The 24,705-nt window shown below is 58.4% G+C and overlaps 1 protein-coding gene across 2 annotated transcripts in view; it reads left to right on the plus strand.

Moving 5' to 3' along the window:
- The window catches only part of NTN1 (netrin 1), a 202,406-nt gene that overhangs the window by 172,865 nt on the left and 4,836 nt on the right, over positions 1-24,705 (plus strand). For both annotated transcript variants that reach the window (XM_065896717.1, XM_065896716.1), the window contains one exon: positions 12,421-12,495. In XM_065896717.1, coding sequence (XP_065752789.1) covers positions 12,421-12,495 — 75 coding nt within the window. The remainder of the gene's footprint in view (positions 1-12,420; positions 12,496-24,705) is intronic.

Consider the following 24,705-nt stretch of genomic DNA (forward strand, 5'->3'; position numbering starts at 1 on the left):
AGATTTGCTCCTCTGGGCCTGGGGTCTTCCGCCCTTGGACTGGGGGAGGGGTGCGGGAATTGTCGGGGCCTCGGGTCACTTTGCCACACGGTGGGGGCAGCTTTGTCCCCCTTTTATTCGACAAATATGTATTGAGAGCTTGTAAGTGTCCTGGGCCCTGGGGAGAGCAGTGGATAGGACAGTGGCCCTTGTCGTCTGGGAGGGAAGCAGACAATAAACAAACAATGCTGAAAAAATGTAAAACTGCACTGTGACAAGGTGCTAGGAAGAAAACCAGATCCCCTAAAGACGAGTTTGCTTTTGGGAACAGCCAACCATCAGTTGGTACATGCAATACATCGAGTGAGAAATTAAAAAACAATTTTTAAAAAAAATCGGTATGCCAGGAATATAGTGAGATTGGTTTTCTTGTCATGGCTCCTGAATTATAGGAAAAATAATGATAGCTGACATCTTTTAGTCTGTCAGGCTTCATCTCACTAGAACGTCAAAGGATTACACGTTCTTTCCCCATTTAATAAATGAGGAATCTGAGGTTCAGAGACGTGCAGTCACAAGCCCAGGGACACACAGCTTAAGAGTCGAGAAGCCGGTGTTTTGAGTTCCTCTGTAGCCTACCTGCCAATTGCTCCCCCATCCCACAGCCCTGAAGCCCATCCGTGTTCCCATCCACGTTTTGAGATAGGCCATTCCCACCAGTGTACCAGATTGTATCCCAGGGTCCAGGGGGAGGCAGTCTGTCCCATGGACACTCCACACCCCAACGCAAGCAGGCAAAGACCTTTAGAAAAGCCCGCACATCCAGAGGTCGGGATGCTGCTTCCAGGTGTCAGCTGCGAGTCCCCACAGAGGCATCCTGATTTCTGGTGCCACTCAAACCCTCTCCAGCCCAAATCATGCCCTCTTTCTTGTCAAAGAGCTTAGCAGATGGAAAAGATTCCTGAGCACTTTACCCAGGCTTTCTCACGGGTGTCACCAGGAGAGTCATGAGGGATGCTGTGTCTTTAGTTCGGGGAGCCTGATTTGTAGGTCTGTCTGAGCGGTCTTGGTATCTCACAGGGCTTGTTTTACACTACGTTTTTGGCCACGGGGGGACCCAGAGTTTACGTTCCAGTGTGTTCCTTGGGTGTTCAGTGGTGACGCGTCCTGCGCCAGGTGCTGGGACCAAGGTCCGATTCCCCACTGGGTGAGGGGGTGGACGGATAACTCTGGACCGTGGCCTGGGTTCTGAGAGGGTAGAGGGTGCCCCGCTGTGCTTGGGGGCCTAGAGGAAGGCCACACAGGGAGATGACCCAGGAGTGGGGTCCAAGGAAGTTTGCCAAGGGGACCGGCGCTCACGGCCAAGGCGTGGCGGCTGAACCTGTGAGTGGCCCCCTGCGGAGCCTCTGGCTTCTCCAGTCTCTGTGGGGTCAGGTCTCGTTCTTTCCAGACCCTCTGCGCGTAATAGGGTTTACCCACTTGCACTCACATGGAGGAGAAGACGTTACAGAGAATGGAGTAAATGTCCCCAGACTGTGGGCCTCCGGCAAAAACAAGGTGCTAGCTTTGGGCCCCGATACCCTCTGCATCCAGGCGCCTTCTCCCTCTGCCTGGCTCTGGGTCCATAGTATAGCCCAAGAAGGGGTCTTGGAGGCAGACGTGCTCCTGTTGGGAGACAGGGCTCCGTCGCCCATATCTCGGTCAGCTTTATAGATTCTGCCGAGGACCAGAGCCGGGTCACTCCGCCTCAGATCTGAGCTCTCCTCCTCTCCTCACGAGGCCCCAACTTTCCCACTGCTCCGCCGTCATTCACCCCCCTCTTTGCGGTCACTGAGCTGGGGCCTCTGAGGCCGCCTGGAGCCTAGCATACCCTGTTGGCAGCCCCTTCTTATCCTTAAGGTTCCAGCTGAAAGGTCATCTCCTTGAGAGACCACCCCCAGCATCCCTTACCTGTCTCACCGCACCAAGGTTATTTCCTCCTGACTCCTATGAAGGGGCAGGACAGTTACTATCGGCATCACTACCTCATGTTACTGATGGGGAAACTGAGGCTTGGAATGGTTAAGGGCCGCAGATCAGAGCGCAGGTGATGGGATCCCTTTTTACAGGACACAACTGCTTTCCCTGGAGCCCTTCGCAGGCGACTTCGGCTCACACCCTTGGGGCAAGAAGTGAGGGATGTGACCGTGTGAGCTGCAGGGGCGAGCCTTTGAAGAAGATTTGAAGTAGGAAACACTGGGGGTTGCTACTTGGGGAAGAAGAAAGATGGGTACTGGGGTGGCCTCAGGAGATCTGTCAGACCCAGGCCTGATGGTGGTGGAGCTATCACAGTGGGGGCTCTTTAGGAGAAAGGGGGTGGGAGAGGGGGGACCCTTGGTGGGCTGCGACAGCATGCCGTCCTGCAGGAACTTGCCTCCGCCCCGGCTGGCATGGCAAGGCGAGCCGCGTGGGAAGCTCTGAGTGAAGGTGGCCGTACTGGGGAGGAGCAGAAAGGACAGGGCTTCCCTGGGGGTGACCCAGGCCTGGCTAGAACCCTCGGGTGGCTTTGCATTACATTGAAACAGACTCCAAACCTTATCCTGGCCCATCTGGCTGGTGTGCGTTTTTGTTTCTGCTCCTCCCCAACCTCAACTCTGTGCGAGGCTCCCTGGCCTGCATTCAGCCCTGGACTCTGCCAGGCTCGATCCTGCCTCAGGGCCTTTGCACAGGCTGTTCTTCTTGCCGGGACCCCTCTTCCCACAGATCTTCTTGCCCTGCCTCCCTCGCACTGTTTAGGTCTCAGAGCAGTGTTACCTCCTCGGGAAGTTTTCCAGGACCCTCAAGAGAGCAACACACACACACACACACACACACACACACACACACACACACACACACACCCCTCGGATTAGGAATACAAATGTCATCTCACTGAGTAGGAATGTCATCTCATTATGGGAGTCCCCCATTCAATCCCCATCCTCACTGAAGAAGAGACTTGCCTCAGAATATTTTTAGTGTTTTTCTCCTTTTTTTTTTTGGCTGTGCCATACGGCGTGCAGGAGCTTAGTTCCCCGACCAGGGATCGAACCCGCGCCCCCTGCCATGGAAGCACGGAGTCTCAACCACTGGACCGCCAGGGAAGTCCCTGTTTTCCTCCTTCTAATACAAGAATGGTATATGCATTATAGTAAAATTAAATATACAGAGAAGACAAAGCAAGAGTATAAAAACCAGCCACACTTCCTCCACCCCACATTTCGGTGCACAGTATATTTTTCTAGAATAATATTCAAACCCCTGCTATGGTTGAGAAGAACCCAGGGGCCCCCATGAACCATGCAGCCTCATCTCTGGCCGCCCCTCCCCTCCCCCAGCTCCAGGCCCCTCTTCTGTTGGTTCCTCACACCTGCCCTGGCTGCTTCCCAGAGCTTCCTCCTAAATGTCGCCTCCTCAGACTGGCCTTCACATCTAAGAGGTCTCCACCTGCACCCCCGTCCCCATCCTCTACCAGTGCATGCTGGCCTGTGTCTTCATTCTGTGAGTGTCACTCTTTGGTGGGTGTGGTTACACGTATCATTGACATGTCCCCTCCTGCTATAAAGCCACCCTGACTGTTCCGTGAGCCCCAGGGTACACCCACACCTCCCAGAGCCAGCCACGTGGAAATCTTGTAGCAAAACTTAAGTGGATGAAGGGGTGATAAATTCCTAGAAGTCGGGGTGCTCCAGCAAGGGTGTGTGTTCTCCAGGTTTTTGACCTTCGAAGCCAATTGCGCTCAGGCAAGTTGGTATTGATTTGCACCCCAACTGCATTGTCCGAGTGTGTGTGTGTGTGTGTGTGTGTGTGCTTTGACACGTTCCCAGGCAAAAGCCCTGCATTCCTGTTGATTTTTAAAAATAAATTTACTTATTTTATTTCTTTTTATTTTTGGCTGCATTGGGTCTTTGTTGCTGTGCACAGGCTTTCTCTAGTTGCGGCGAGCGGAGGCTACTCTTGGTTGCAGTGTGTGGGCTTCTCACTGCGGTGGCTTCTCTTGTTGCAGAGCACGGGCTCTAGGCACGGTGGCTTCGGTAGTTGAGGCGCGCGGGCTCAGTAGTTGTGGACTGCGGGCTCCAGAGCGCAGGCTCAGTAGTTGTGCACAGGCTTAGTTGCTCCGTGGCATGTAGAATCTTCCTGGAGCAGGGATCGAACCCGTGTCCCCTGTGTTGGCAGACATGTTCTTAACCACTGCGCCACCAGGGAAGACCCCTGTCGATTTTTTAAAAAAGGTATTTATTTGGCTGCCACTGGGTCTTAGTTGCAGCACACGGGATCTTTAGTTGCGGCATGCAAACTCTTAGTTGCGGCACGTGGGATCTAGTTCCCTGACCAGGGATTGAACCCGGTCTGCTGCTCTTAGCCACCGGACCACCAGGGAAGTCCCTCCTGTTGATTTAAGTTGCGTTTCTTTGCTTATTTGAGGTTGAGCATTGTTACATCTCCGTGTCCGCCTTCTTCCCTCTTCTGTGAATTGCCTGTTTGTCTTCTTTGAATGTTAGGGTGCTTGTCTTATTGATTCAGAAGAGTTCTTTATATATTAAAGACACCCACCCTTTGCTCTCTATGTTGCAAACACTTTTGGCTTTGCTCCCAAAAGTTTTACAAGGTACCTCGTGCCCGTCCTTGCTTGGGGCTGCCTCATTTGGGGTGACCTTGGCCTTCCTGCCCCAGAGCTGAATGGACGTCATGCCGTGGAGGCAAGGAGGGCTGGGAGGTGATGGGGCGGGTGAGACCAGCACAGGCCTGGAGAGAACGCGTGGGCACTCGGGAGCTGCCTGTGGACCCCGGCTCTCTCCTGGGCAAAGTGCTTATGATGGGGGTTCTAAGAAGGTGTCTCAGCAGGGGGAGTGGGTCCGTCACCTACAGCCTAGGACCAGGAGGTGGGGGTTGGCTTAGTGGGGCGTGCCTCCTCGATCTTTAACGTGCTCGTCATGAAACCCACGGAGACCGACCGTGTGTGAAAGTGATACACACGGAAAGCTGGCCTCTGGCCTGAGGAGTTCCAAGTGGCTTTGTGGATCTGGGTCAGGGAAAGCCAGGACTCTCTGGGCAGAGTGGCCTCACCTGTCATCTGTCACCTGCTGGTGGGCAGGGTGGCCCAGCCGAAACAGAGCCGGCTGGGTGTCCTTCCTGGTGCCACCCCCTTGAACTCGTCACCCGGCAGGGTTGGGGTGAGGGGTTCCAGGAGCCCCTCCCCTGTGCTCAGCCAGCAGAATCTGAAACTCCCCCAGCCTCCAGGTCTATGCCCTGGGAAGGACCTCGGTGGCTGGGTGTCCCTCGTTCTTTATTCCCACTGCCCCACCTTCCCGAGCCGACAGCCCAGAAGCAGAGAGGCTGGGGTGCTGCCGGGAGTGAGACCCTGGCCAGCTCCCCGCCCTGCTCCAGGGGAGGCACCAGATGCAGCGCCCCTGGCTCCGACCGGGGGACGCTGGGCCCCGCCTGCCATATGCTCGGAGCCGAGCCTCGATCGGCCGAGCAGGCCCGCCCAGCAGGACTTTTGGCACCTGGGGCACAGGAGGCAGAGCAGAGGGCAAGCTACCCAAGGTGGAGGAAGAGGAGGGAGGGGCTTGGCCACTGGGATCGGGCCTGCGGGGGGGTCGGCTCTTGGCTTCGGGTTGGTCAGGGGAGCAGGTGGGGGGAATAAAGGGAGGGCTGGCTGCTCCCAGGAGGAGCCAGGATGCCAGCCAGCCAGGATGGGCCTGCTGCGAGTCGCAGATGGCGGCCTCGGGTCTCTGCACTCTCCCCGGGACAGAGTGCATCCAGGTGGGCAGCCAGGCGGTGCCAGCGTCCGTCCCTGGCAGCTCCCCTCTCGTTGGGGAGGAGGGTGAGATGGAGGGTGAGCCTGGTGCAGGGGCCCCAGCAGACCTTCTGGTATTACCTGCATCCTCAATTCTAGCCCCACAGGGTCTCCTGAGAGAGCAGGGCCAGCTTCCCGCTCACCCCTTCCTCCTCTGCGGGGGGCCCTGGGTCCAGGGAGGATGGGGACCTTCGGGGCATAAAATATCGGATCCGATTAGTCAGTGAGGCTGACCAACTGGTCCACAGGGTGTGTGTGTGTCTAAGCTCATGCCAACACTTATTTAAGATCAGACCATATGAAACTGCTTTTTTCTTTTAAAGTTGAAGAATGATCGATTTTAGGCACTTTTATGTGGTTCATCCTATTAGTGTTCCTTCTTTTTCTGTTTTCTAACCAGATCAAATAGCATGAAACATCCTTTCAGTGTTTACATGGAGCCACAGCCTCTGAAACCATCTGGATCCAGAGATTTCTTAAAGATTCTTTATCTATTCAGATTTGATATCTCTTTAGTTCACTTTGGTCCCTTATGTTTCCCTCAGAAGGAATGCATTTCATTCAGATGTCCAAGATTTCAGTCTAAAGCTGTGTACAATAGCCTTGTAATTTATAAAATCTTCTTTACATTGTGGTTACACCCCTTTCTCATTAGTTCCTAATGGGTCTGTTTTCTCTCTTTCATTCATAGTTAGACATGACAGTGTTTTGTCTCTGTGTGTGTGTGTGTGTGTGTTTGTTGGTTTGGGGGCTTTACTGAGAATCAACTCTTGGATGTATTTATAACTTTTGAGTTTTTTTCAGTATCCTACTTTATTAATTTCTACTTCTCTTGTTATTATTAATGCTTCCTGCTTTCTTTGGGTTTTATTTTCCTTATTTTCTAAATTCTAGAATCGAATGCACTTCATTTATTTTCATTCTCTTGTTTAATAATAATATTTATTACATTGTGGTCAGGAAATGTGGCCTGTGTAATTTTAGCTCCTTGGAATTAATTTAGCATTCTTTTACTGGTTATGTGTTTCTGTCCCTTTTTGTCTTTCTCACAGTTTTTTGCATAACGTGTTTCAATAAAACGGTATTCCACACAAATTTTTTTTATTACTTTTGAACTTCTTTGTCACCTAGTGACAAACTTAAAACTTCTTTAAAAGTTGTAAGCTTTTAAAAACTTGCTTTATTTCGTTGTCTCTCTCAAACAGTCATTTACTATTTTACAACCAGTTTTTCAATAGAGGTGTTGAATCCATTTACATTCATTGTTTTGCTTTGAGATAGTGGCTCTTCTGTGATTTGAATTTGTCACAGTTGCCTCTACCCTGTTTCTTCTCTTCTCTGGTGTTTTGTGGTTATCTTTGGGTTTTTCAAAAGCACTGTTTGATCTAATAGCTCTTTTATCAGAGTCAAGCATCAAATAGCATCTTTTGTGTTCTGCTTGCTTAAGACAAAAAGTTGTATTCCCCGCCTCGCTCTCAGTTTTTTTTAATATCATCTAAAGTTGCAGATTAAATTTGTATACTTATTTATACATACCTATACATTGTCTGATGCTCCCTTTCTAACATTTAAAAATTATTTTGATCTTTGCCGTCACTCTTAGAACCAAATTGGAAACCTCTATGTCCGCTGGTTTCCGTGCTCATCACCAGTGTGTTCATTCCATGACTTGCCCCTCTTACATTCTTATTTTTGATCCATTTCATAGTTGGTTGGAAAACATTCTCCAGTGTTCCTCTCAAAAAGGATACATGGTTGAAACCTTGCACACTAGAGAATGGCTTTGGTTTATTGTGACCTTCATACATAGAAGACAGTCCAGCTAGGTATAAAAATCTTGGATCTCAAAGTTTTCTCTCCTCACAACCTATAGACATTGTTCCATTGTCATCTGGCCAGCTGCTTGTTGATTTTAAATCTGTATCTATTTTTTCCTCATCCTGGTATTTCATATGTTTTGCAAAGATACGTGGGTGTGTTGGTCTTTTATCCTTGGTTTTTTCAAAAAATTCAGCTCATCCTTTCCTTCATACACAGGTTGGCCTTCAGCTCAGGGATCCTATCTTTGGTCTTTGCTGCAGTTTTCTCCCAATTGTATGCCATCTCTCCACTTTCCCTCTTCTATCCCTATCATTTTCTCTTTCACAGTTTCCACGTCTTTATCCTTTTCCTCTAAATTTTGTGAGAATCTCTCCGATTTACTCTCCATGTTTCTGAATCTGTTTTCTACAGTATTATTTCTCTTGATTGCTTCCAAAGTCGATTTTAATTGTGCTCCTGGGCTTTTGGGTTTAGGTTTTTCCAGCTCTTCTTTCTTTCGTGTGTCACCCTTTTTGTATCATCACATGGCCTTTTCAGCTCGGCCTCGTTTTCCCATATGGCTTTTTCTCTCCTACTTCATAGAGGCTGTGTCTTTTCAGAATTTTTTTTTAGCCTGACACACCCATTCAGTTTCATATCGTCTACGGCTGTTTTTGAGCTACGGTGACAGTTTGAATAGTTGAGACAGAGACCGTATGGCCTGCAAAGCCTGAAATATTTACTGTTTGGGACTTTGCAAAAAGACTTGCAGATCCCTGGCCCAGTGTGACAGCTGGATTCCCACTCCAGCCCCAAGCTGGATGGCAAGGGAATGCATCCAGCTCCCTCTCCAGTTCCTAATCCCTCCCAGCCTTTCTCCTCATTTCGCTTCTGCTCTGTGGAGGTGGTGTCCTTCTGTCCCCACTGCCTGACTTTCTTGTTCTCTGCATCAGTCATTTAGATAAAAACGTGAGTTCATGTACCCACTGCAAACGCAGTCCTTCCCGTCCATCCATCCCCTTCCTTAAGCCTCCCTTCTCCGGATCTGGCTCCACCATGGGGCCCCCACCCACTTCCTGCCCATTCTTTCTCCGGTTGTTGTCTCCCCGTCATCTTCCCTTTTTTTTCCCCCAGGATTTTTCTGTTCATCAGACAAAGAGCTCTGTCCTGAGGTAAAACCTGGACAGGTTTTGCTTGTTCTGCCACCATCTGCCTTTAATTAATAGCGATTGCTCCCAGATTCCAGCGTTGGGTCATCTGTCAGTTTAGTTTTTGGCATTAGTGTGAATTTTCTTTTCTTTTTTTTTTTTCATTGTCTGTATAGCTATTTTGGGACAAAACAAGGAGAGGAAACGTGGGTAGCTGCAAGTAGATGCCATTTTGAAGGAGTCAGAGATGCATTTTAAAGCTGCGTTTGGTCCATCTTGAGGCGGTCTCTGTAGCTGTGTGTGTGTTTGATGAAAGATGAAAATTCAGGAACACTTTCCTTATCCAGGGACCTCTTGTCCAGTGACCTCAGTTCTCTGGAATACACCCAAAGAGTCAGCACGCAGCCGGAGAGCTGCCATGGTGTCCGTGCTCCCAGAGGAGAGCAGTTCAGTCGCTCATTCCAGGCCTATTGACCCATGCTTTACATACAGTTTGAATAACCTGAGTCTTTGTTTTCCTAGCTCACAACTAAATCAGAATCAGCAAATCGGAAGGGAGAGGGGACAGTTTACAACAAGCACACTGACCTGGTGAGAATTGCTGGCTGACAGAAAGGAAAGACATAAGACCCACATAAAAAATAAACAACCACCACAACAAACCGAATACAGCTGTAGATCTGCACATGTTGAGGCTGGCACCATTTCCCGCAAGGACGAGCGGCTGGAGGTTGCCCTATGACCCCAGTTTGAGTCAGCAGTCACCCCTCTGAGCCTTTCCTCTGCCCGCCTGGGTCCTCCATACGAGTCTTGGGTGCAGAGACTGTCTCCACCTCCTGCGACTACAGTTGGCTCAGACAGTGGTTCTAAGCCTGGTTGCACATTAGACTCACCTGGGGAACTTTAAAAATCTGGACACGGAGGCTGCCCCCTAAACCAGTGAAGTAAGAATGTCTTGGGGGTGAAACCCAGGCATCAGTGTTGTCCTAAAGCTTCTGGGTCATTCCAGAAGCCTGGGTTGGGAACCAGGCCGTTAGGAGCACAGGCAGGGTTGAGAGCAGTGCCACGTGCCTCTTTAGTGCCCTGTGAGTGGCTCTCGTTATTGAGGAGCAGACTTGATATTCATGGGGGTAACTGTGATTTGTCACATGGGGTCTGGAGCTGGATCTAACTAGGCAGTGATGGATGCCACGCATTCGAGGATGGTTTCTGGCCCAGGTGGATACTTGGCTCTGAAAAGAAGAGCTGTGGATGCTGCTAGGAGGGAATGATGGAGAGGGAAGGGAGGGCTGGAGGTGCAGGGCCAGGTCCTCCCAGGGGCCACCTCCCCTCCAGCCCACAGTGCACTTGGGCCTGGCACCCTGGCACCTTTGTCAGCTCTCCTGTCTGAGGATGGGAATCACGGTGCCTTCCTTACAGGGCTGCCTGGAGGCTTGGAGGAGCTGACGTGCTGTTAGGGGCTCTCTCCAGGGCTGAGTCTCCACCCCACAGAGGAGACAGGGCAGGTGATTGACCGGAATGCAAGTACTGACGAGGGCCAAAAAGAAAAATAATGAGAAAGCGAAGAGAGTGAGTTCAAGGCCGTCCCTGCAGTGACGTCACCGGCACCACTGGCATTCTAGTTCTTTCCCGAGTGGAAGACAGCAGGCAGGGATTCCCGCCAGCTTGCTGGGGAACGCCAGGACTTAGGTACGGCCTGGGTTCAGCCCCAGCAGTGGCTTTGCCATGAGCACCATCTGCCCCTGGGATGGCAGAGATGCGGCCGAGAGCGGCCGTTCCCAGCAGTGCCATGCGGGGTGGGGGAGTTGGGGGCGGTGCCACTGCCTGTGGGTTTGGGCCACTCCACTCACTGTCACCTCGTGTGTCGACCCCTCGGGCTTGGCCCCAGTGGAATACAGGCCGCTCTCCCTGGATGCCCCAGCCCCTGCCTTCCACGAGGTCCTAACTCCAGTAAGCCACCAGCTGGCAGGAGGGGCTGGTACTGTGGACTCCATTGCCCCGGGGCAGGGCATCCGGGCGTGGGGGGGAGAGGTCCAAGGACTCTGACCCCTGGGGGCAGGAAGGGGGGCTGTTTTTCCCCACTTCTGGAGACTGGTTCCTAGTGGGGTGCCCCAGGAAGCTGGCTCGGGGGGCAGCAGAGGGCTGCCGGGCCTGCGGCTCGCAGGGCAACAGGATGGAGCTGTTTCAGCTTTAATTAGGACCTTGAAGGAGGCAGCCACCTCCCATGGGCCAGAGGCTGACTCTGGGGTGATCTCTGAATATTCCCTGCAGATCTAAGTGATGGTTTGGGGGGACAGGTGGCCTCCTGCCCTGGCCTTGTCTTGTACTCCCACACAGATCACTCCTCACCCCCACCCTGGCCTTGGTTTTCCCCTTTGCAGGATGGGGGGCTGGCACCTGCTCCTGGAGCAGTCACCTGTGTGTGTGTGTGTGTTTCCCTCCCCCTTTCTAGTCCCCTTGCCAGGACACACACCCAGCCCGTTGGCACCGTCACTACTCCTAGGACAGGCTGGGCCCTCCGCAGCGCCGGGGCTGGCCTGGCCGCGTCTCCGTGCCGGCAGTCTGGGAGTTGCTGGAACGCCGGGCGTTGTGCGTCCCCAGCTCTGAGCTCGTGTTTATCGAGGGAGAACCCATCGGTGTTGACCGAGACTCCGCATAGCATAGCCACGAGCACGGTGATCTTGGCATCTCAGACTCGAGTGCAAGGCCCAGCCTCGCCACTTGCTAGCTGTCTGGGATGCACTGGGCAGGCGGCCTCCGTTTCCTAGTCTGTAGAATGGGAATAATGCCCGCAGATCAGAGAACGGTGGTGAGAATTCAGTGAGGACCAGCATGCTGAGTGGTGGTGCAGGGCGGGCTGGAGTGATTTACTGGGCCTCTGTCGTGGGCTGGCCGTCACGCCAAAAGCTGACGTGTGAACACAGATCTGGCAAAGGCATCGCATCACCTTATCTGAAGAGAAGGAAGAGCTGGCAGGGAGGGGGCCCGGGGGGACCTGCGTTAGAAGTTTGCATCTGCTGGGCCGACAGAGGCCACCCCCAGGGGAGGCAGGCCCCAGGGCGTCACACATCCTGCCCGGCTCGCACTGGGACGTCCCCAAACTGATACCCGGCAGACGCGGGCCCGGCGGCCCTGCCTCTCAGCAGTAGGGCCCATTAGAACTGAACTCTTCTTCGTGGGGCATTTTATTTGCACACTCCAGTAGAGTGGACACCAAAGGGGTTTTCTAATGCTTCATGGGCTGCTAATTTCCTCTGTGACCTCTTTTGTTGGGGCCTGACCCCAACCAGAGGCTGCTCGCCACGGAAGCCAGCGCCTGACACAGACCCGGGGTGCGGGGTGACAATGAGGCCTCTATTGGCTTTAATCAGGCTCCGGGTGCATCTTAAGAACAGGGGGAATTTGTGTGGCGCTCCAAAGCCCTGGGTGGCACAATACGGGAGCCCCCAGAGTCCCTCACGGAGGCCGGGGGGCCGGCGGGGGTGGTCAGGCTGGGGCCCTTTGTCCCAGCGCCTCTCGAGAAGGCCAGGACGCCCTGAATGGCCGCCCGCGTGGCCTGGCCCCTTGGGTATCACAGGCCTCTGGGTATTTAGGGAGGTGGCCTCCCACCCGGCCCGGCAGCCTATTCTTCGCCCGCCTAATTAGGTTTTGTCTGTGCTCCCCCCTCCCCTGCAGACTGTGATTCCTACTGCAAGGCCTCCAAAGGGAAGTTGAAGATTAACATGAGAAAGTACTGCAAGAAGGACTACGGTGAGTGAGAGCCCCTTGTCTGGGGAGGGGGAGGGGAGGGCACCACGTGACCGGCGAGGGGCTGGGGTTGGGGCGCAGGTGGCCCTGCGTGGGTGTTGCTCACAGAGTCCCTGGGACCCGATGGGAGCCGAGTGGGATGGGTCCCATGGCCAGGAATGTCCCAGCTCTTCCCTCTTGGCGGCAGGTGGTGTGAGGGGTCGTAGGCGTGTGGGCAGGGTTCTCCCCCCTGGCCCTGCAGGGAGGCATCCTGGCCAGTGGGGCCTGACAGGCCTGGGATTCCCAGGCTTCACTCTGCCCCTGAGGGGCCGTGTGGCTGTAGACCAGTCACTTTACCTCTCTGGTCTTCGGTGCCCTCGTCCATACTCATGGCCATTCACCCTGAGGCTCTGTAGCTCGAAGAGAGGTCCTCTGGGCATTGGAGAAAGGGAGGGCGCTTCCATGGTGTGTTTAAAATGCCGATTCCAGAAGCCAGCTCCTTCCAAGGGTTGACTCCACAAGGTGGAGCTGGGTCGAGAATCTGCATTTAAAACGGCTCGCTGGTAACTGTGAAGTTTGAACACAGCCTCGGGATCCCTGAGGGCCTTCTTCAGCCGGGAGCCGGGGGGCTGCAGAGATTTCCTGTCACTGGAGGCCTCAGGCTCCCTTCCTGGGAAGAGGGTGTCCAGTCCGTCCCCCAGTCTCCCCGGGCGCCGTCCACGCTGGCACTGGGGGTGGGGACCCCTGCACCCCTTCTCTGAGTCCGCGTCGCCAGCCCTGCCCCGCGCGGTGAAGATCTGGCTTTGTGGTTTCTGGGCCCTGAGAGTGTCCGGCCCACTGGAGGCCTGGGCTGGCCAGACACCACGATACAGCTGCACTCCCCTCAGGATGGGGTCGGAGCGGCCGGTGGGTTTGGCGTGTCAATTCCGAAGCGGCCAGGCCGTGGGCATCCCGTCCCGGAGCCCTCTGGGTCTGCAGTGAATTCCTAAAAAGCCTCTTTTAAGTGCTTGCATCCCAAGGCGGTACAGAAACTTGGGAAACCAACCTTGATTTTGAAAACAAACGTCGAGCTGGTGTAAAGATAAAGGAAGTGTTGTCTCTGACCCAGGGTGACAGCAGCCCCCGGAGGCCCCAGGTGGCATTGGATTAGGCTTGTGTGGTCCATGCTCCTGGCCTGGGACCCTCAGCGTCTGCCAGGGACGGGAGGTGGGACTCGGGTGGGACAAGGGTGGGAGGACCCAAGGGTCGTGCGGTGTCCCAGGCTTAGGACTGGGGGCCCATCGAGGCTGTCCAGGCCCAGAGAGCCAGGGTGACAGGGGAGAGCCTTGGGCCTGTCACTCTGCCACCGCTGCTCCCTTCTCCCGCAGGGGTGGGGGGGTGGGGGGGTGGGGGGTGGGGAAGGAACAGGTGGGCCGCCTGGGGGGAGGGTGGTTTGAATTCGGTCTTGAAGCATCCTCTCTGTAGACGCTGGGGAAGGGGCCTGGGAGGAGGGGCGCCGCGCAGACTTTGTGTGAGGTGTTGACTGCAGCTCCCCCTACCCCCGTTCTGCTCTTCCCGTGAAGAAAGGGAAGGTAGGACCTTCGTTTACAGTTACCCAAATGGATCCGTCTGCCTCCTGGTTCCGTGGGACTCATTTTGCTCTCTCTGACTTGTTTTCCTCCGTTGAATTCTGCCTCCCCTACCCCTGAGGTTGTGGGGGACACTTTGGCCCCCTCTGAGCTCTCCTGTCTCCACCCACCCCCAGCAGCAGGCAGGTTCCTCTTTCTGCAGGAGGGGGCCTGGCCCCCCTCTTGTTATATTCCCAGAGGGGCCCCCCTGAGCCCTGCCCCCGCTATGGGCCCCCCAGGGAACAAGGGCGGTGGTGCAGGGGGCTCGGCCTCTGGCCTCCTCTTGTCCCCTGCTGCCTGACTCCATCCTGGATTATCTGAGGGAAGCTGGTGTCCTAGGTACGGTTCCTGGCCCAGCTGGCTGAGGTGAGTTGCCCAGCAGAGGCCCGGCCTCCCTGGCCGCCCCTCCCCCATCACGTTTATCCCCAGGGCCCCATGTGTCCCAAAACCAAGAGGGCTGAGAAGCAGCCCGGCATGCCCACCTTCCCAGACTTCATGGCGGCTTCACGCCACCTTCCCCCCCAGCTCCTGGCCCTGCGCTGCTACCAGCACACCGCCCAGGCGTCCATGTTTCTGCTGCGGGGTGAGATTTGAGGAGAGCAGGTGCAGGAGAGAAACGGGGTGCCCCCGCAGAGCGCCAACAGGGTCCGGAGCTGTTGTGCCATCAGCTTTAATGTCCTCATCGCTGACCCCCGGCCCATTGCCCCGAGGCCAGGACTGGCACTGCCCCCGCCCATCCCCCAGAGACTCTCGGAGGCGCGTTCTGGTCCCTAGCACCGTCCGTGATGCTCTCGGGGTTGCCTCAGAGTTGGGGAGCAGCCCACCCCAGCTCAGCAACTAGGCCTGCGTGTTCAGGCAGAAGACAGGACAAAGAGATGCCAGGAAGGGGATCACAGGGCCTTCCGGACAGGGCTTGGCAGACCCCAGCAGGGTGGGGGCAGGCAGGGAGAGGCTTGTGGAGGAAGGAGTGAGTGGCACCCACAGGGGCTGCTGGGGGCATCGGGGGCTCAGCCCGGCAGCAGCCGCAGGCCTTGCTCTGAGGCCGGAGGCCAGGTCTCCCACCGGGGTCCACGGACCTTGTGGAGAATCTTCCTCGCATCCTGCTGGGCCCCTGGATGAGGTGTGAGTGGAGGTGTGCCTTCCACGCCGAGCCGACCTGGGGTAGGTGAGCGAGGATGGCGAAGGGAGCCGGCGGGCCCAGGAAGGCCGGGAGGGAGGCTGCAGGGGCCGCATAATCCCTGCTCTCTGACTGACACCCCGGCAGGGAGCCAATTAGGAAACACATTTCCTTCACTTTACAGCCAGGGCACTTGGACGTTCTAGAAGCTGCTAATTAGAACTTAGTGGGGGAGGGGTAGTGAAGAGCAGGCCCCGGGCCCCTTTCCTCCTCTGAGGCCAGCTCAGGAGTCTTGATGTTGTACAGCGGGAGGACCTGGGTCTGGGTCTCCGCTGAGCCGGGCGGTGGCCAGTGGGTGGGAGGCCGTGGGGAACAGGGGGCAAGGAATCACCCGGCTGCCTTGGGGTCCGCTGGTCCTGCCCGTGTTCCTGGTGAGACAGGGCCCAGTAAGTGGGGGGAGGCCTCAGGGCTGAGCCGCCTTGTCTCTCTGCTCTGGGGAGACCCCGGGACAGGGAAGGGTAGCTGTTCCAGTCCCATCTGTAGGGAATGGGGCACTGGCCCCAGAATCCGGGGGCAGATTCCACACTTGCTATGTGACTTTGGACCAGGCTGGGCCTGTTTCCTGATCTGTCCCGTGGTGGTGAGATCAAGGGGACACGACGTCCTTCTAGACGTGGCAAGGATGGTGGCCTCACCGGGCCACCTCCAAGGGGCAGGGGTCCGTGGTGGTGCTGTCGTTGACAGCCCCCCTCTCCTGGGCCCACCTCAGTCCTCTGTTGCCCTCTAGGGGAATCCGGCTCACCTTGCAGATGCTGAGGAAGCGCCCGTGGGACGGCTCAGGGTGGGGCAGTTGCCCATGAAAGACGGCGTTTATTATTTCCTAGCGTGTTAGCATTTCCTGCCAACTTTCCAGGAAAACCTAGCCTAGAGGGGCCCTTCCTTGGCATAAATGCTCCCAGCAAGCGTGTGTAGGTGTGTGCGTGTGTGTGCGTGCATGCGTGAGCACATCCACGAAGCCCGCATCCCCTCGGCGGCGCCCACGCAGGCAGAGCGCATGCGTCCCTCCTGGAGTCGCTGGCTCCGCGGCGCATCTACCCAGAAGCCCGGGGCTCCAGAACCTCGGTGGGTGTGTACAGAGTCAGGCAAGGCACGCAGGTGACGCTGTCCCCGGGGCATTTACCGTAGGGATGTTGCACTCTTGGCTGAGGCCTGGCAATGACTTCAGGCTGAGACACCCCTTGGCTGGTGTGGGGAGTGGACTTTCTAACCCCTGGCCCGCATGGAAGAGGGGCCGGCCTGCCCCTGCCCCTCAGCCTCCCTCCCCCCGCTTCCTCTTCGCTGGTCCCTGTGCTCCTTGGGAGGCTCCACTGTCTGGTCCCCACTCACCTCCTGGTGTTGGCGCGACCTCCCCTCGGCTCCCGTGGCCACTCTGCGTGGGCACCGCACACCCGTCCCAGGAGGTCCTGCCCCCTCACACGGTGTCCCCACCTCAGCCAGTCCCTCCTCGGACACTCATTAGGCGCCTGCTGTGTGCCCCATCCCGTCCCGGGTGCCGGGCTTACAGAGGTGGAGGAGACACAGGCTCAGCCCTCCAGGAGTTTCCGGAATCAGAGGGGAGATGAGCACACAAATGACAGCATGGACGGGAGACGTGTGGCCAGGGTCCGGCCTGGGGGGTGGGACGAGAATGGGGCCTGGTTCCTCCTCCAGGGAGGGTGTAGAGGGAGGGCTTCCTGGAGGAGGGAGCGCAGGTAGCCAGTGCTCATGGGGCAAAGCAGGGCTCCCAGGCAGAGGGAGCAAAGTGTCTGAGCACAGAGGGAGGAGCAGGCTGGGGAAACAGGAGAAGAGGGAGTGTGGAGGTGCAGGGCTGGAGGCCGGGGAGGCTGGGCGAGACGCTGCTGTGGGCCTCGGCAGCTGGGCTCACGTCCGCATGCAGGAGCCACTCTGAGGCCACCGAGAGCCAGTCCCGCTCACGTTGGCACACGGGGGCTGCCACCCGTCTCTTCTTCCTCCCCGGGATGCAGAAGTGGGGCAGTGGGGGGAGGCGGGAGGAGACAGACAGCTCGCATTCTGAAAGGTGAGATCATCTCACTTTTGCCAGTTCTTGGAAAAAGGATTCGTTCCCAGAAATGTTTATTAGTCACCCCTTTTGTTGAAAGACATTTTGGCACCACCGGATGGAAAATCAGAACGCTTTTCATGAGAGGATTTGTCTCGAGCATTCCTGCTGCGATCCCTCAAGGATGATTTTGAGGATACAGCTCGAAGCGGAAGTTCTGTTGGCGTCCGTGGGGAGGAGCTGCGTTCACGAGGTTGTGCGTGCACGCGTGTGCCTTCTTGGGGGCCCCGGCAGAGGTGGGCCTGGGGACCTAAGCGGATCCCCGCCCCCGAGAGCCCTGTACCTTCTGGGGCAGTGGAAACCCCAGAGAAGAGGCCTTGCCAGGCCGGTGTCTGTCCCTGCCCTGCAGGCCCCGGGTGGGCACCTCACAGCCTTCATTCTCACCCTTAGCGAATCCTCAGAAACGCCTGTGAGGGAGGGCTTTTTATTCCTGCCGTTGGGATGCTGAGACTCAACGAGGTAAAGAACACGCCCCAGACCGGGGCCTCCGAGGCCTGAGGTCCTTGTGCTCCCAGCCTGCCCCCGTGCCAGGGCGCTGGGCCTTGAGCAGCAGAGCGGGTGCAGCCCCCCTTTGGGGGGCTCATAGACTGGTTCCCCCACGGGACCCTTGACGCCTGGCTCCTGAGAAGCTGCAAAGACATCTCTGTGGGGATGAGCAGGAGTGGTCACCGCGGTGTTGGGGTGAGCGTCGGGCAGGTGGGGCTGTCGGAGACGAGACGTTGGCCACAGTGGCGGGGTGGGCGTGGCCATTCAGCCACGGGCTCGGCCCATGCGGTGGAGGGAGGTCACGGGCGGGTCCGTGATGGAGGCTGGGGAGGCCGAGCCGGCAGTGGAGACGATGCTGGCGGCAGAGTGGCCGCAGATTCGCGTGGAGCAGGTGTAGGTGGTGGGTACGGCCCTTGTGGGCTCTCATCTGGCTGCTCAGGCCGGGATGAGGTGAGCGGGGGTGATGGGGAGAGCCTCACAACTCGGGCCTGGACAGGGACACGGGGCCTCTAGGCAAATGATGGCCTCTCCCTCTCTGGACACCCCCTGCCCTTCCTTTTCTCGACCTTGGGGTCAATAGCTATTCCTGGTCAGGATCAGTCCCTTCGAGTAGGGAACACGGGGCCGGTTATCAACCCCGTCCTGGGGGCCCGGCTCCCGTGTCTGCAGCGGGCCGTGACATCAGGGCCTGGGGGTGGGCAGATGGTAGAGGGGCACCCTGGGGGCTGTCCCCCTCAGGGCAGTTAGCAGGGGCCGGGAGGGGCCAGCTGCCCCCGCCCCTGCCCCAGCACTGTCCCCGGCTCCGGGGAGCGGGACGCAGCCCAGCCGGCAGCACGTGGCATGGCGTTTCAGGGGCTCACTGACCCTTCCCCGGGGGTCACCAGCCCCCTGGGGATCCTCCGATTTCCCCAGCCAGATGTGACCTCCCCCCTCAGAGTGCCAGCCCCATATGGAGGCCAGACGTGCAGCTGGGTCGGCATGAGTCAGCCTGAGGTCGCAGAATGCGGGTGACCACCAGGTTGGGCAGCGAGGGCCAGTGGGCCCCAGTGACAGCTCGACAGAGGCCCCTGAGCCCACAAGGCGCTGCACCCATCGGGACCTCCTGCCGCGTGACGGGGATGACGGGCCGCAGCCCTCCGCATCTCCACAGATGGGAGCCCAGAGCCTGGGCCTCCAACCTCTGTTGCCCCAGCAGCTGCAGGGTGCCAGCTCCAGAGGGACCTGCTGGGCCCGTCTGTCCTCCTCCCTGCAGCATCCTCTCCTCTGAACATCTGGTTTTAGAAAGGAGGTGTGGGTAGGGAAGGCTGTCTAATGGAAGGTGTCTTCTCTCATCTCACAGACTGGGACACCGAGGCTTGGAGTCGGGGGTGGGGGAAGGCGGGGATCTGTCCAAGGTGCCCAGGGACATGGGCCTCCTTCCCCTACAGACAGGCAACACTTGTCTTGTCCCCGTTCACCAGCCACCTGTCTCCAGGATCACAGAGCACTTCTCCCACTCACGTGGGGCTTGGATGGGCATCTTTCCCCAGTGGGATGACACCCTACTTCCCCGGGGTTAGAGCCTTTGGCACGAGGACTCCAGTACCGTCGTTATTCCTGGGGTCTTCCTACACCTGCCGCTTCACCTGCTTGTGTGAGGCTCAGGCTGACAGGAGGTGGGGATGCCCCGAGAGCTCCACCACCTCTGAGCAGCCTGGGCTACCTGCAGGGAGGCAGGCCTGGTCTAAGGTCAGAACAGCTTTTCAGAGGCTTGCGAAGGGTCACCCCCGGAGTGGGCGCCTCCGCCAGCAGGGCTCTGGTTAGGATGCTGCTTTGGCCCCTGTTTCCGGGCCTGAGGCCCCTTCTCTGGGTGTTCTTGGGGAAGCAGCTTCCATCCCTTGAGGGTGGTTTGACTCTTCGGAGCTGAGCGAGTGCCGTGTTCAGAGGGTGCAAGGGGACCAAAGTTGCTGCTGGACCCCTGCCCTCCATGACAGGGCTCCACGCACGGTGTCCTGGGTGCCAGCCCAGCGCGGGAGGAGGGGCTGCTCTGTGTAGAGGGTTTGCTGCCAACGGCTGTGGCAGAACCATTGCGCGGGGGCCCCGCTGAGGAGTGGGTACGAACTTGCAGCCAGAATGTGAGCCCTGGAGGCACGGGGTCTGGGCTGAGGCCACGGCAGGGAGGCTGACTCTCTTGCCTGCCCTCCTCCAGAGGCCGAACCCCACTGATGATGGGAACCGACCTGGGGGACTTCCCCAGCCCCACTGTCGCTGTGTGTGTGCGCGTGTGTACGTGGCATGGGAGGCAGATGTGGGTGGTGGGGCATCTCCTGAGGCGTGTGAGGCCCGTGGGGGAGGGCGGGGAGCCTCGGCCGTTCTCCAGGGTGGCACCGTGACAGCTGGGGCCGTGCCCATGATGGGTGTGGGCACATGCACTGGATCAGGAGTTGCCTGGGCCGTTTCGGTTGCTTCTGGCTGGGAGGGGGCACCCGGGGCGTTCTCCCTCGGGCTGATTGCAGGGGACACCAGCCTCCACGAGGAGGGCACCCCACTGGGGCAGGGCAGGGCCCAGCTCCACTCTCCTGCCTGAGCCTCTCACAAAGCCGGGCGGCCAGTCTCCTGAGCGCATCTCGCCTGGGGGCCGGGGGTGTTGGCAGGGTCAGACCAGGACCATCTCCTAGGGCAGAGGGCCAGTAGCCTCCCCGGAGCCCGGCTCTCTGATTCCCAGCTCTCCTGAGGGCCCCTCCTCCAGGGAGCCCCCGGCATCAGTCCCAGGCACCTCACCCCCTCCCCTCCCCAGAACAGAGCCCAAGCACTGGGACCCAGCAGGCGAAGCTGAGGCCGCCTCTGTGTTGCTGGTGGTCTTAGAGAGAGGGCCGTACCGTTGCTGCTTAGGCTGAGGAGGGAAAGGGGGAGCCTTCACCAGCCCCGAGCCGGGTGTCCGCGCTTTACTCAAGGTCTGAGGTGGGGCCTTGGTGGGCGGGGCAGCCCCGGGGTTCCTGAGGACTCCGACTGGCGGGGGGGTCTGACCACAGCACGCCTCCAACCCTCCACCGGGCAGGGCTGCCGTGCCCCCGCCACAGGTTAGCGTCCCTGCGAACGAGGCTTGGCCCCGCTCGGCCGTTTCTGACCTTCACAGGGGGCTGGGAAACATGTGGTCAGAGCTGCGCTTTATGAAAGCAGCTGCAACTCATGACACGCTTTCCGTGCCGGGAGATTTATGGGGCCGCGTGGTTTTAATGGTTTCTGTGGGGCTAGTGTCCTCCCCCACTTCGTCCTGGCTGCTGTCTCAGAGGCAGATGGGTGACAAGCCTTCCCTGGCTGCACGGGCCCAACAGGAAGGTACGGCTGACCACCCAAGCCTCCTTGGGAAGGGCAGCTGCTGGGAAGCCCCCGGGGACCCGCACCGAGCAGCCCATAAATCTGGGAGACCTCCAGGAGGCAGGAAGCCTCTGTGCAGAGGTGTCCCAAGCTTGAGGGGAGAGGAGACGGGCGCACCCCTCACGCTGTCCCCCCCCATCCCCCCAGGGTCTGAGCCACGGCCGCTGCCCCAGGCCCCGCCCAGCAGGTCATCCGTCTCGGGCTGCGCCCCGATGGATGTGCACTAACTGTGTACTCCTCGCTGACCTAGCAGCTGTGCTAGAACCTGGCTGGCCAGGAGCTCTGATGCCGGCGGGACGTCCCTGAGACCTGCAAGTGGGCGTGGGTATCAGTCAGCCCAGTGCCGCCGCCTGTCACAGACTGTCCAAGGTGGTGGCAACGCCAGGTCCTCGAAGGGCCCAGAGCTGACAGACTCTCGGTCTCCTGGGCCGGAGCTGGGGAGGGAGGGAGGATTTGAAAGAACAGGGGCTCTGGACTGAGGAGGGGGCTGCCATGGGGCCGCGTGGCCCCCTTTGGGCCCTGGAGCTCCCCACTTCTCAGCTTGCCTTTGCCGGCCTGGTACTTTGCCAGCGCTGGGACTCAGTGGAGGTTGAGGCACCCCGGGAAGGATGGCCAGAGGTCTGCGCCTATGGAAGGACACACGGGGGCCTCGGGCTGAGCCACGAATGGGGCTGAGAGGACACCCCGGGCTGGCTGAGGCCTCCGGCCTGCCTCCCAGCCCCCTGCCCCGTGGCCAGAACGAGCCCGGTGTTGGCACCGGCTGTTCTCGCTGGCCCTGGCCTCCGGGGCCTGGCCCTCTGTCCCCCCCCCCACTTGGAGTCACGGCTCGCCCTCGAGGGCCAGGCCTCTGCCTAGGGCTGGAGAGGTGTGTGCCCCTAGTAGCCAGGAGGCTGGCTGGAGGGCGAGCAGAGATCAGTCCTCACGGCCCTGCCCTGGGGGCCGAGGAAGGCTCCTGGTACAGGAGGCCTTCTTGTGAGCCCCGGACTTGCTGAGGGGGGCAGCTGCTCGGAGCTGCCTGCAGTCTCGCCAGAGCCCTGGGGCCTGCCGCAGGAAGGTTTTCCTACAGAAACTGGCAGCCCAGGGACCCCGAGGCCAGGAGACTAAGTGCAGCCTGGCCCCTGGGATCCAGGGGCTGACTCCTTGCTCTCCGGAGGCTGCGTGCGCCCCTTGCTTTCCTGTGGGTGCCCGCTCCATCCTGAGCCCTCACGTTTGGGTGAGCAGGGCTCAGAGGGAGGGCGGGCAGGCATGTATGGTGTGGACCCTGAGACGGGGATGTTTATCCCGAGTGTGGGGCCCCAGGCACCAGCAGGTGTGGGCAGCCTCCCCTCCCGGCCAGTCGGCCTCAGCCACTCCCTCGTCTGCGCTTCAGAGTCTGGCCCTGGTCGCTTTGTGCTGGGACCCTTCCTCTTCCTGTGGGGGGTCTCAGCACGCGTCTTATCGCCCGGTCTGGTATGGTCTGATCTCACCGTTTGTCTTTCTGAGGGTCGTCTCATCTGCCTCGTTTCTGAATGAGGGATGGGGGATCCTGCCTGTGAGGCCAGTTTAGGACAGCAGTGCAGGGATGGGGACTTAGGACTGAGGGTCGTTGGCCTGGAGTGAGCGTCGTGTGGGTGTAAGGGGCACACCCTCGGGGACCATGGGCCCACGGCCGCTGCACCAAGTGCCCCCCCCCAACCCCGGTTGGGCGGTGCCACAGGCCCCCAGGAGACCCCGGTCATTCCTGGCTCCCAGGCGGCAGGGCATCAGAGGTGGCAGCCGAGCCCTGCGTGCTCCCCGAGGGGGCCGAGTAGGTCTGCCTGAGGTCACAGTTTCAATGTGTATTTTCGGCCGTGTGCGCACTGTGGGGACTTGGCCTGCGCACTGTGTGTGCCGCTCATACTTGGTGGGCTGTGTAATATGCAGAGGCGTTGCCAAGGGCAGCGGAAATGTGGACTTTTTCCAGCATCATCACATGAATCTACCACCACCCGCCCCTGCCCCCGGCCCCGTGCCGTCCCAGCCGGCTGCCAGGGCGCTGCTGGGGTGGAAGGACGACAAGGACCAGTGCTTCGTCCCCATCGACCTGTGTCCACTGCTTCGGCCCCTGGCTGCTTGAGGACAGCAAGGTGTCCAGGGCCAGATGCCCCTCCGGGCTGCGTCCTCAGTGTTAGGTGGGTCCCCTTTGGGCTGGGGAAGCAGGGTGGCGGCTGCTCCAGATGCCCTGCCAGGGGGAAGAGGCGGGGGGAAATGCAGACCAGGCAGGCAAGGTGGGTCCTACAGGGAAGAGTCACGTTCTGACAGGGCTGGGGAGGGAGAAGGGCCCCTGGGGGCCAGCCCGGGGCCTGAGCTTGTCCAGAGAGCTCTCTGGCCTCACCAGCTCTGCCTTCCCACCTGGCCCTGAGGCCCAAGACCCTCTCCCAGTTTTGGAGTTTGGAAGTACTGGATCAAGGTGTCGTCAGGGTTGGTTTCCTCTGAGGCCTCTCTCCTGGGCTCGTAGGCGGCCGTCTTCTTGCTGTGTCTTCACGTGGTTGTCCCTCTGTGTGTGTCTGTCCTAATCTCTTCTTAGGAGGACTCCAGTCATACTGGATTAGGGCCCACCCTTTATAACTTCCTCTTAAAGTCGTTAAGAGGTAATTATCTCCAAATACTGCCACCTTCTGAGGCGCTGGGGGTTAGGACTTCAATGTATTAATTTTGCCGGGGGGCGGGGGGGAGATACACAGTTCAGCTCTTAACACCAACATACGATCAAAGCCACGCTCTCCCGGGGCCCAAGCCAGAGGTGCCTTCTGCAGCATCCTTGTTGGCCACCCCAGCCCACCCTGGTTGGGGGGACACTGTGGCTGGGCCGGGGGTCTGAGGTCCCGCACAGGCAAACAGCTGCATCCTGGGGGAGGCGCATTCTGTATTCAGCTCAGTCCCAGCTCAGTCCCAAGGAGAGGAAACCGGGGCTCTCGCGGATGCTGGGGACGGCTCCCCCTTTGCTTAGCTGAGGGGCACGCAGTTGCCACGGTGACCTCTATCTGCGCAGCCCAGCCACTTCTCCAGGCTGGAGGGCTCCCCACCCCCACCTCAGAGTTCACACTGAGTGTTGAGTCCCTTGGTGACAGAAACATGGAAACGGTTGCCATGGCAGCCATTCTTTGGAGCCCTCAGACTGGAGTGCAAAGTTGAGGATGCCCAGAAACAGCTGAAATGAAAATACGGGAAAATGCGCCACTTCCCTCGCCCCAGAAGGATGAGTCAGATGGCGTTCGGTGGAGGGCCCAGCCATCCCTGCCCCTTCCCATCACCCTGGGGCTAAGTGTGGGCACAGGAGGGGAACGGGGAGGGCCTGGGGAGACCTTGAGAGAGGCCAGCCAGGCCAAGCTGTGGGTGGGCCCAGTGCCCAGAGCGAAGCGGGCAGGTGATTACCTCATGGCATTCCCTGGGAACATGTCCTCGTGGCTGGAACATGTCCTCGTGGCTGGAGCGCACCTTGTCTTGGTCCCTTCACCTGTAATCTGGGGAGACGAGCTCCTTTCTCAGGCCGGCTCAGGTCCACGATCTTCAAGCCTGTCCAGGGGTAT

The sequence above is a fragment of the Phocoena phocoena genome, chromosome 19, assembly GCF_963924675.1.
Source record: "Phocoena phocoena chromosome 19, mPhoPho1.1, whole genome shotgun sequence".
Lineage (NCBI taxonomy): Eukaryota > Metazoa > Chordata > Mammalia > Artiodactyla > Phocoenidae > Phocoena > Phocoena phocoena.